This window comes from Geotrypetes seraphini, chromosome 14, assembly GCF_902459505.1.
Source record: "Geotrypetes seraphini chromosome 14, aGeoSer1.1, whole genome shotgun sequence".
In the NCBI taxonomy this organism is placed as follows: domain Eukaryota; kingdom Metazoa; phylum Chordata; class Amphibia; order Gymnophiona; family Dermophiidae; genus Geotrypetes; species Geotrypetes seraphini.
Window position 1 is genome coordinate 15645793 of NC_047097.1, and position 12272 is coordinate 15658064.

The 12272-nt window shown below is 44.4% G+C and overlaps 1 protein-coding gene across 1 annotated transcript in view; it reads left to right on the plus strand.

Moving 5' to 3' along the window:
• The window catches only part of WDR72 (WD repeat domain 72), a 343080-nt gene that overhangs the window by 194169 nt on the left and 136639 nt on the right, over positions 1-12272 (plus strand). Inside the window, exons 9-11 of the mRNA XM_033920737.1 lie at positions 1683-1802; positions 9281-9426; positions 9901-9997. Coding sequence (XP_033776628.1) covers positions 1683-1802; positions 9281-9426; positions 9901-9997 — 363 coding nt within the window. The remainder of the gene's footprint in view (positions 1-1682; positions 1803-9280; positions 9427-9900; positions 9998-12272) is intronic.

Consider the following 12272-nt stretch of genomic DNA (forward strand, 5'->3'; position numbering starts at 1 on the left):
TGTTTACACCACAGCGCCAGTGTGGGTAGGAGAGGGAAAAGGAGGTGAAGAGGCTATAAAATAAACCCACCAGAATGTTTGAAAAAAAACACCCACTTGGGCAGGAAAGTCGAATCGAAAAATCGATTCAATAGGCTGAATCGAATCAAATTTTTTTTTCCTGAATCGGGCAGCACTATATGGTATTAAATTATAAGTGAATTCAAGTGTTTTTGCATTTATTATTCTATGTACTAACAGACTCAGCTTCTAAGCAATTCTATGTATGATAGGGAGCCAATCCCTTCCTTGTGCTGCTTCCATTATGTAGAAGTGCATGTTTGGCCATCTACTGTCAATGCTGGAACTTCTCATGCATATTCAGTTTGCACAAGAACTAAGCATGCTCGGGGAGTCCTGGAGTTGCAGCTTCCTGTATTATAGATCGCGACCCCAGACTACAAAACTTTCAGAAAAGAAATAAAAACCGTGCATGAAGACTAACTAACACCGTATGAAACATTTCAATCCTGTGAAGCAACCCGTTCTACTCTGTAACACCTCTGGACATGTCCAGAAATCCTCTTCTATAATCTGCCTTGAACCGCAAGGTAATGGTGGAATAAAAATCACTAATGTAACGTAATATAGAAGCAGCGCATGGAGGAGGGGAGCGGCTTGGGCACTGCATTTCTTTGGCTGGTGGGGTTTCAGCATCCTCACCAGCAAAGGTATGTTTAATGCATGTGTGGAAGAAGGGGGTGAGAGGAAGAATGTGTTGCCCCCTCAAAATTGGAGGGCTGGCTATGCCTCTGCTCACAGCATGTGATAATAAAGTACAGTAATCATTCAGCAAGTACAGTGGTACCTCGGTTTACGAGTGCACCGGTTTGCGAGTGTTTTGCAAGACGAGCAAAACATTCGCAAAATCGGCGCCTCGGAAACCGAGCACGCTTCGATTTGCAAGCGCCCCCCCCCCCTGCGAACCGGCACCCTCCCCTCCGCGATCCGGCACCCCCCCGCCGCCATCGGGCACCCCTCCCCCGCCGCGACCTGAGGTCCCCCCAACCCACCCGAACCCTCTTCTTACTTTTCTGTAGCCTCCGCAGCGGTACCGGCATCAGCATGTCCTGTGCGTGCCGATGCCTGCAGATCTGCTTCCTGTGCTAGGCTTGAGAGTTCACGTCGAACGTGAACTTTCACGTCGAACGTGAACTCTCAGGCCCAGCACAGGAAGCAGATCTTCAGGCACCGGCATGCACAGGACATGCTGATGCCGGTACCGCTGCGGAGGCTACAGAAAAGTAAGAAGAGGGTTCGGGTGGGTTGGGGGGACCTCAGGTCGCGGCGGGGGGGTGCCCGATGGCGGCGGGGGGGGGGGGGCCGGATCGCGGGGGGGGAGGGTGCCGGTTTGCGGGGGGGCCTTCGGGGGGAGCAATGCCGGTTCTCGTGGGGGGGGGGGAGCAGCGCTGCTGGCCTCGGGGGGGGGATGGGTGGGAATATATCAAAGCAAGTTTCCCTTACTTCCTATGGGGAAACTTGTATTGATATACGAGCATTTTGGATTACGAGCATGCTCCTGGAACGGATTATGCTCGTAATCCAAGGTACCACTGTAGTAACTTATATGTTTGTTAAACCTATAAAAAATATTTGTATCTGTATTTAATCTGATCTATCCAAGTTTTTCTTTGCATGTGTAGGAGAAGCAAAATGTGTATGAAACAGAATCTAAATCTTTGGAACTCAAAAACTGGCAAGCTGTTCGTTTCTGCACCCACACAGAAAGACTTTTATTAATCGTTTGTTCCGACTATTGGAAGGTATGTGCCTTTTAACTTTGCTTTCATAGCCAATGCTCATTAAAAGTTTTAAGGGCTAAGATACAATGTTAGAGGGAAAGAATATGGTGACTTTCAAGGAGAATTCTAGCCAAGCTTCGGTGTTATTTTTGGAACTCCAGCGAATTCTCACTAGGATCCTCCAATTTGTTGAAAGCTCATTTTCTCTCTCTAAAATTGCCGGCATGAGGTGGCAGCATGCTGGGGTCTTTTCTATAATTTCCTCTTTAGGCTTACCATTTTTCATAATAGCTTTTGGTTCATTTCGAACATTTCAGGTGGCCTGAATCTGGCTTTTCCAGCAGAAGAAATGTTTGGACTGTTGCATTGAGTTTGCAAGGGGTGTGCACTGGGCAAGACATTCCACCCGATATTCAGTGGAACTTATACTGGTGGCAGCACCTGCTTCCTTGATAAAAGCTTCTGGCCGTGGCTACACCCAAACTTTTCAGCAGCATTGTTCAGAAAATGCTTCTGACAATATCTGTGGTCCCAGAGCAAAGCCTGGCAATATTCAGCACATGTACTGTATCCAGACAAGTTATGACAGCATAAAGCTGTCCTAAATCCAAATGGATATATGAAAATCACCACTATCACCTGAGGAAAGGCTGTGGCTCACTGGATGAACTGCTGCCTCTTCACCCAGAGGTTGTGAGATCAAATCCCAGTGTTACTCCTGCCCAAGTCACTTAATCCTCCAGTGCCCACTACTTTGAATGTCAGCTTTGACATGCCAAAGCAACAAAAAGGCAGTATACAAGTCCCCATTCCCTTTCCCATTATCCAGATAATCAAAACTTTGTCTATTATAACTGGGTATTCAGCATCCATATTTGGATAGCCATCAGAGCTGAATAGTTCAGTATAACTTCAAATGTTGTGGCTAGTTTTTAAATTAAATGCTGCACATTGAGTTTCAATATTAATCCTTTAGGGTCAATATTGAGCCAGTGGTGGTCAGTGGTTTTATGATAGGCCTGCCCCATTCTGGTGCATTGTGAGAAGCACTGAAGAGGGGCCTTAGGCCCTGATTGGCCCAGGCACTTAAGGCCTCTCCTGTAGAAGGGGCCTTAGGCACCTCGGCCAACCGGAATTTTAGGTCCTATTTGCAATACATTCTGGGATGCACTGGGAGTGGCCTAAGATTCCAATTGGCCAGATCCCTTAGGCCACTCCCTCCTGCAATTGTTGTGGTTGGGGGTGTTCCAGCAGGAGGAACTGGGCATCCCTCCTACTGGCAATCTTTGGGGGGAGGGGTCTGGCAGTTAGTGATGTTTGGGGGGGTAGGGGGGTTCCAGCAGGAGGGACGGGGCATCCCTCCTGCTGGTGATGTTCATTGGGGATGGGCGGCCACAATTTTGGCTGCTAAACTTATCGTGTCAGGGAGATCCCTTGCCGCTATAAGCTCAGCAGCCGCGTCTGCTTACAATGTAGGCCTGCATCTATCACGGGCCTAGGGAGGCACGTAGGGCCGCCAAGGCCCTCCTAAAGCTACTTCTGGGCCAAGGAACACCCACACCTTAGGTGAGCTTAGGCAGGCCTACGCACCTTCCTAGTCTCCCAGAGGTGCCTACAATGTAGGCAGCCTGGCTCAGGAGGTTTTTTTTTTTAAAAAAAAAAAAGAAATAAAACGTGCATCCCAATTGGCTGGTTAGGCAGCAGTTGGCCACCTACAATCGGGACGTTGATTATAGAATTTGGTCCTTAGTACCTAAGTGAACAGCGGCTATTTTGAGGGCATTTCAGAGTTGGAGTCAAAACTTGGCTCATTAAGTGTCGATATTCAGCACTTAACCAGCACTTAACCTCCACACACTCCTTCCCCACCCCTTTCTGCTGTGCATGCGTCATTTCCCTTCCCCCATACCTCTGTAATGTTCCTGATGCAAGCAGCAACCCCCCAACCTACTGTTAAGCCAGCGTCAGCTCTTCCTCTGATGTCACTTCCGAGGTGTGGGTCCAGAAAGTGACATTAGAGAAAGAGCTGATGCTGGTGTGACAGCAGGTTGGAGGTTGCTGCTCTCACCAGGAACGTTACAGAGGTATGGGAAGGGAAGCGGCGTATATGCATGGCAGGGGGCGAGGGAAGGAGGAGCAGGAGGGGGACAGAGAGGAGGATGGATGCTACACCCTCATCAAGATGGCATCTGGGGCAGACTGCCCCCCACCCCCCTCCTTACTAAGCCACTTTTCTCAGTTGCTTCTGCCTTCCTAAGGAAACACGACTCCCTAACAGTAGTAATACAAGAATACTGCTAGGGTTGTCATTTTGATGGGTACTGTCTGGAGGGCAGGAAAGATGGGGATTGCTTTTGCCTGGGGATCACTAGACCACCAGTCTAGAGAGGTATAAGCATGGGGGTGGAGTAGCAGGGATTACGGAAGATGGGGACTTGAAATCGGGAGCTGGAGGTCCTGATTAGGGGCAGGAAACTTGAATTGAGAGTAGGGATGTGCTTTGGAAAGTAGCTTACATGGAAGAGTAGAATCTGTACCATGGCCCCTTTAGGCTCCTGCTGGGAGCATTGGGCCATGATTTTGAGTCTCAATGACCCTGTCAGGGTAAAATAACCCTGCTTTTGGCTGAAGTTATTTACCATCATTTTCTACCCATAATGTGTCTTGATGCATTATGGCATTTATGTAAATTTCTCAGCTGTAGTTTGACCTGCTGTTTTTAGAGTATTTTTAGTCATGTTAAGGAGCAAATAATGCAACTTAAAACTTAAAACTGATTGATGAATTCCCCCCTTAACATTCTGTTGCCTCTGATACAACCTTAGGTTATAAAACCTCTGAGATCAGGGACTGTAGGAGTAGCCCACTGGTTATACTGGGCTGTGATCCAGGAAGCCTAGTTCAAAATTCTACTGCTTCTCTTTATATCCTCTTTATATCCTAACACTCCATTGCTTCAGACTTAGGGGTATGTGTACTAAAGGGTTTTAAGCTCTTAACGCCCATTAACAGGGTACTACATGAAGTTCAGGAAGTTTCCTGGGGGAAGGCATGGCATAGACATGGAAACGTTTTCCTGCTAGCTCATTTTGGATAACTTGTGCTCAACTGGGTAATAGCTAAGTTAATGCTCACTCAGCACCTCCTACACAGGAGTCATTAAGGACCAGATTCTGTAAATGGTGCCTAAATCAGCAGGTGCCTTGAAAAAAAGGCACTGGCTGTGTGTCAACCAGGTTTAGGCGCAATTTACAGAATCCCATCTAATGGAGACTATCACAAAACTTAGACGCTGGTTTGACTGGCCTACGCTGGTTTGACTGGCCTACATTGCAGGCACCTAAATTCTTTTGAGAATCACACCTAGCAGTGCCTATCTCTGTCTCCCCCCTCCCCCTAAACATGCTCATTTAGGTGCTGGTGCCACTAGGAGCCATACGATAGGCACCTACTTTTATAGAATTGGGTAGGTGCCTATCGGCCAATTAATTTTTTCCCCCAATGGTTACAGCTTGTTTAGGTAACTCATGTAGGCAGCGATTTAGGCGCCTCTTCCAGAATCTGGCCCTAAGGCCCAGATTCTGTAAACAGCGCCATTAGCGCCAATTGCATGTCAAGGAAATGAAAAGTTTTCAGAATGAGGAAGGACTTGAAATGGTAGTTGCATTCAGCACAAGCGGGTTCTCTGAAGAAGCCATCAGGCGAAACACGTTAGAACCCTGCCGGATTATGCTGCATGGACATTTAAGTTAAGTTATTTTTTTCACAATTGGTTGTTCTTTTTAGAACTATAATCAGCACAACAATGTCAATTGATAATTTATTCATACTTTTGAGTTTCATATTATTATATCTACAATGGACTATACTCTTATCACCTTTCTACTTTAGAAGTTGGTGCAGTGATTGATTTCGTGAAAGACTCTATAGGGGCTTGTCCTTTGCTTTGAGAATTTCTGTTCCATTCTTGGAATCTGAGCACCTTCTTGGTTCAAAGGCATAAAATTTATTTTGATCCACTTTTTGTTTTTTTTGTTTGAATGATGTAATGGCGCCATTTAAAGAATCATGCTTCTGGCAAAGTTAGGCGCTGGATATGTAGGCCAGGATTTTAAAAGCCTACATTTACATATTGAACAGGATTGGCCCCAGCACCGAACCCTGAGGGACTCCACTAGTCACCTTTCCTTCCTTCGAGCGACTTCCATTAACCACCACCCTCTGGCGTCTGTCCGATAGCCAGTTTCTGACCCAGTTCACCACTTTGGGTCCTAACTTCAGCCCTTCAAGTTTGTTCAACAGCCTCCTATGAGGAACTGTATCAAAGGCTTTGCTGAAATCCAAGTAAATTACATCTAGCATATGTCCTTGATCCAGCTCTCTGGTCACCCAATCAAAAAATTCAATCAGGTTCGTTTGGCACGATTTACCTTTTGTAAAGCCATGTTGCCTCGGATCCTGTAACCCATTAGATTCAAGGAAATACACTATCCTTTCTTTCAGCAACACTTCCATTATTTTTCCAACAACTGAAGTGAGGCTCACCGGCCTGTAGTTTCCTGCTTCATCCCTGTGACCACTTTTATGAATAGGGACCACATCCGCTCTCCTCCAATCCCCAGGAATCACTCCCGTCTCCAGAGATTTGTTGAACAAGTCTTTAATAGGTCTCGCCAGAACCTCTCTGAGTTCCCTTAGTATCCTGGGATGGATCCCGTCTGGTCCCATCGCTTTGTCCACCTTCAGTTTTTCAAGTTGCTCATAAACACCCTCCTCCGTGAACGGCGCAGAATCTACTCCATTTTCTCGTGTAACTTTGCCGGACAATCTCGGTCCTTCTCCAGGATTTTCTTCTGTGAACACAGAACAGAAGTATTTGTTTAGCACATTTGCTTTCTCCTCCTCAGGGTTCGGTGCTGGGGCCAATCCTGTTCAATATGTATGTAAGTGACATTGCTGAAGGGCTAGAAGGAAAAGTGTGCCTTTTTGCAGATGATACCAAGATTTGTAACAGAGTAGACACCGAAGAGGGAGTGGAAAATATGAAAAAGGATCTGCAAAAGTTAGAGGAATGGACTAATGCCTGGAAACTAAAATTCAATGCAAAGAAATGCAGAGTAATGCAATTGGGGATTAATAATAGGAAGGAACCGTATATGCTTGGAGGAGAGAAGCTGATATGCACGGACGGGGAGAGGGATCTTGGGGTGATAGTGTCCGAAGATCTAAAGGCGAAAAAACAGTGTGACAAGGCAGTGGCTGCTGCCAGAAGGATTCTGGGCTGTATAAAGAGAGGCGTAGTCAGTAGAAGGAAGAAGGTGTTGATGCCCCTGTACAGGTCATTGGTGAGGCCCCACTTGGAGTATTGTGTTCAGTTTTGGAGACCGTATCTGGCGAAAGACGTAAGAAGACTTGAGGCGGTCCAGAGGAGGGCGACGAAAATGATAGGAGGCTTGCGCCAGAAGACGTATGAGGAGAGACTGGAAGCCCTGAATATGTATACCCTAGAGGAAAGGAGAGACAGGGGAGATATGATTCAGACTTTCAAATACTTAAAGGGTATTAACGTAGAACAAACTCTTTTCCAGAGAAAGGAAAATGGTAAAACCAGAGGACATAATTTGAGGTTGAGAGTTGGTAGATTCAGGGGCAATGTTAGGAAATTCTACTTTACGGAGAGGGTGGTGGATGCCTGGAATGCGCTCCCGAGAGAGGTGGTGGAGAGTAAAACTGTGACTGAGTTCAAAGAAGCGTGGGATGAACACAGAAGATTTAGAATCAGAAAATAATATTAAAGATTGAACTAGGCCAGTTACTGGGCAGACTTGTACCGTCTGTGTCTGTGCATGGCCGTTTGGAGGAGGATGGGCTGGAGTAAGTCTTAACAGAGATTTTGGCAGTTGGAACTCAAGCACAGTACCGGGTAAAGCTTTGGATTCTCGCCCAGAAATAGCTAAGAAGAAAAAAAAAAAAAAAAAAATTTAAATTGAATCAGGTTGGGCAGACTGGATGGACCATTCGGGTCTTTATCTGCCGTCATCTACTATGTTACTATGTTACATTTCCGGCATCTACTTTTGACGTGAATTGTGCTTCCAGAGGTGCCTAACACTACATTTGGTGTTAACCATGCCTACAGTGGTGTTAAGCGCCAGTAAGCACCTCGGAGGCATGATTCTGGTGCTGCTTGTTTTTTAGACTCCAGTCGGTGCCTTGTAATTTCTTTTAAGCCTGCTTTTAAGCGGTGTTATGGACTTAACATAGGCACCAATAGAGCCCCTACTGGCATTTAATTAAGGCACCATTTATAGAATAAGTGTTCCCACATTAAGTCCTAGTCATTACCGTGCACTAATGACTACATTAGCCCATGGCCTGCATAAAACACACCCTCAGAAAGAAAAGCATCAGATTTTCAGTTAATACAAGCTAAAATCTGTGTTAACTTCAAATCATAATGCCCTTTATTAAATGTGCCCCTTAGATTGTTACAAACAAGAAAGAACTACAGAATTGCAGCAACTAGTCACTTATTATACAGGCTCATGTTTATTTTAGTTGCGATTTGATTTGAAACCTTCTAAATTAGGGACCCCTGATGAAGGCGTGTTATCCGAAACACGGACCGTGTCGGATCCCCTGGTTTGCAAAAAGGTGGTGACACTAACCGCAACATTGTTTTAATACTCAGTCTGCATCTTGTACTTTTGTCTGCAGTTCTTTCTTGTTTGTCTTGAATGCTTTTCACAGCAGACCAGTTGGCTTGCTTTTTTTTGCTTTCGTCTGCCCCTTAGATTGTTAGCCTTCAGGAAACAAGGCAATGCCTACTAGAGTGAAACCCTGCTTGTCTGCGCACTGTTATTGCAGGGGTCCAGATTAAGCTTCTCCATGTCAGTTTGTACACAGGATTCATTTGTATATGGTAAAATGCGGTAATGTAGTCCTTGATGCCGAGTTTTATTGATCAGTGAAATCCCATTTGTATCTAGAGATGTCTTACAAAAAAGTCACCCCAAAAGCACACACACAGGTTATTGGATGGCCCTGCCTGCCTCCGGAGTTGTGTGAGCACTTCTTTGGAGATTCTTGTAAGATAACTTAAGAGGCAGATTCGTTTATATGTGCACCAATAGTACACAGTTGTGCTTCATCTACCACCCACTATTGGTATTCCACTGTATATCTGAATGTAAATTTGCCTTGAATTATACTAATGGTAAGGTGTAAGCAAACTCAAATGTGCTTCTGAAATAGGCAGCGTTCCTGGAGCATCAAAGATTTCTCGGGTGTTCCGCTCTGTTTCCGACCCCTCTTTAGACAACCTGGCGATCCCGAGCTCCCTCGGAATCACCATATTATTGCTGAACTTAGTACAGACATCTGATCTACTATAAACACACTCCTAGCTGATAATCAATTTTTCAAAAATGTAAAATATATATCTGAATTATGATTGATTTAATTTTTTGGTTGTTTCCTTTTCTAATCTCTGGCTTTAGGTCTTTGATTATTGCGATTTTTCCTTACTGTGCACAGAAGCAAGCGGCAGTGGTCAGTCCTTTGCTGGGGGAGAGTTTCTAGCTGCAAACAGACTCATCCTCTGGACAGAGTGTGGCCACAGTTTTATCTACCAGCTGCTTAACAGGTGGGCTCAAATGGAAGTGGTGGGCCTTATGCAAAATTTCCTATTCTTTGCCGATGCAAAAAAAAAAAAACAACCCTCTATCTATCTATCTACTGTTTATCGAACAAGGAAAAGTGTCTGAAGAGCCCTAGTGCAAGATGAACTGTTGGGGGGGGGGGGGGAGAGGTATTAAGGAAAAGCTCTTTTTGTAACACATGATCAACACCCAGAACAAAGCCACTTTGGCACTAAAATATTTTGTCTGTTTGGTAGCTTTATAGGCTTTGTTTGGCACAGCAGGAGGTGAAACATAAGATTATCCATGTAGAACTTTGGCAGCTGGCGCTAGCTTTTTTTCAAATACGAAGTCAAAGAAGCCACTCGTAATTATTAACTCAACAACTGTTGGTCAGTCTTGAGAATCTGCTAGTATTTCACAGCCTTCCCCTACTAAGATGGATTTCAAAAATTTGACCTTCTTTTTTTGTTATACAGTGGACTTTCCAAAATTGTTTATCCTGCTGATGGAGGGATGCTTAAAGAAACGGTTACTCCACAATTACTCTGCTGCACAAATGTGACTGAAAATAAGGTAACATCAGAGTAAACTGAAGTACTGTATCTAAACCAGAGTATTGCATGCCAGTGGAATTCACTTTATAGTTAAAAGAACATTGCAGATATTTAAATATCAAATATTGAAGGCCATTTTTAAAAAAATCTGCACTTAACTTTTTCTCTATTTACATCAGGTTTTTAAGTGAGCAAAAATTTGAAGTTCGAGATTATCTTGCAATGTAATACTGGAAACTGTTTTCAGAATTATTTTTTTTAGGTGTTTCTAAAATTTTGTACAGAAGGGTTAAGTATGGCTTCTCAGTGATTATCTGCATTCATCTGGTGATACTTCTAAGATTTTTATGTTCCAGTGGATATAAATTAAAGCTGGCCGATATTCAAACTAATTTGACTGCCAGAAATGGTGACCAACCAGTTAAATCACTTGTTCATATTATGCAGTCATTTTTAATGGCACTTAACCAGTTATCTTCGCTAAAAATGGCCAGTTAACACCGGCATTACAGATTTGGGAATAACACCAGTGACAGGCAGCAAAACAGTTATCATCACTGACTGAATATCAGGGGGAAGGTGCCTGTATTTGGCTACATTCCAAGTGCAGCCCTGTCATGTTTATTTCAGGGCCTGTTTTACAAAGCCGCGTTAGTGGCTGCCGCGCAGCAACAGCCCCGAAGCCCTTTAAATCTCTATGGGCTTCGGGGCTGTTACCGCGCGGATTTGTAAAACAAGCCCTCAGTGTATACCTTTCTGCAGAGGGTGGCCCCCCTATTTTGATGGGAACCCCCTCCTCCCCCAACAATTTATGCATTTATAAGTAGAGAGTGACCAGGTAACCATTACTGTGGTAACAGCATGGTTATTTTGATAATTATCATGGTAATGGGGACAATATTAGAAAATTACCCAGAATTACTACAGCAATAGTATCAGGACCAATACTGTAGAGTCATGAAATGGTTAACTGTTGTTTAAAATATTGCTCTGACCTACATAGCTGAAAACAGTGTACAATCTATTGACCTTATCTGCCTAAAATGTATGTCCCTACCTTACCACATTGTAAGCTAAATAGATAAGTTTGAGCCATGATGTACCCTGCCCTTCTGTACATTTAATATTTAGAACTGTAAGAGTTAGATAAGTGACCTGCTAGTGTGAGCTTAGAACCAATGAGTGTTAAGAAAAGTAACACGTGAAAAGTTTTTTCTAGAATTCAGTTGTATAGCCAGAAAAATGAATAAATATCTCTGTAACTTCCTGGTTTCGGCACTTCTGAGCCAGCTTGGAGCTCAGGGGTCCAACATGCATTCTGTAATAAACCTCTTGTACTTTCTTCATGCCTCTGACTTTGTGTGTCCAAGTGACCTTTCAATACCGCAGTAATCCCGCAGTAATGGGGAAAAGTAGGCCAGCCACCCTGAGCCTCTGCCACTGGAACCACCACTAATGTATTTTCAAAATAGCTGCTGAGACTTCACACAGCACCCTTGTGAGATTTGCGGAAGTATTATGAGGTTGCTGCATGAAGTCTTGGCATCCATTTTGAAAATGCATTAGTGGATGGTCCAGCGGCAGCAAGCAGGGAAGAGTGAGGTTCTTTCCTGCCCACGAATAGGTCACTAGACTACCAGGGTGGCCACTCTCTGGAAAGGAGAGGAGAAAGATACCAGACCATGGGATGGGAAAGGACAGGAAGAGGAGAGAAATATTCCAGCCTAGGGTAGGGAGAAGGAGGCTAGAGAGTAGCCATACTGTGGGAAGAAGAGAAGAAAGATAACAAACAATAGGAGGGGGAAGGGGAAGACAGAGATGTCAGACCACGGGAGATTGAGGAAGGAGATGGTGCTCAGCGATGGAGGGGAAGGGAAGACAGATAGGAATAGGGAAGAAGAAAGAGGCAGGAGATGGGAAGGTAAGACATGGAAAAGTAGATTTAAGAAGCAGCAGAAAAAAATGGAAGAAAGTTGAATATTAAAAGTTAATGCCAAAAATGGATGTAGGACAGAAAGTGAAGAAGGAGATAAAACAGCAAATCGATGAGGAGACTCTGGAAACATAAGGGTCCTTTTACTAAGGCGCGCTAGCCATTTTAGTGCGTGCTAAACGCTAACTCGTCCATAGAATTTAATGGACGTGTTAGCGTTTATCACGCACTAAAACGGCTAGCGCGCCTTAATAAAAGAACCTCACAGTTAAGAGCATAGACAGAAGGTATTGCAACCAGAGACAGGAAAAAATTAGAAAAAGAAAATCACCAAACAACAAAGGTAGGGAAAATGATTTTA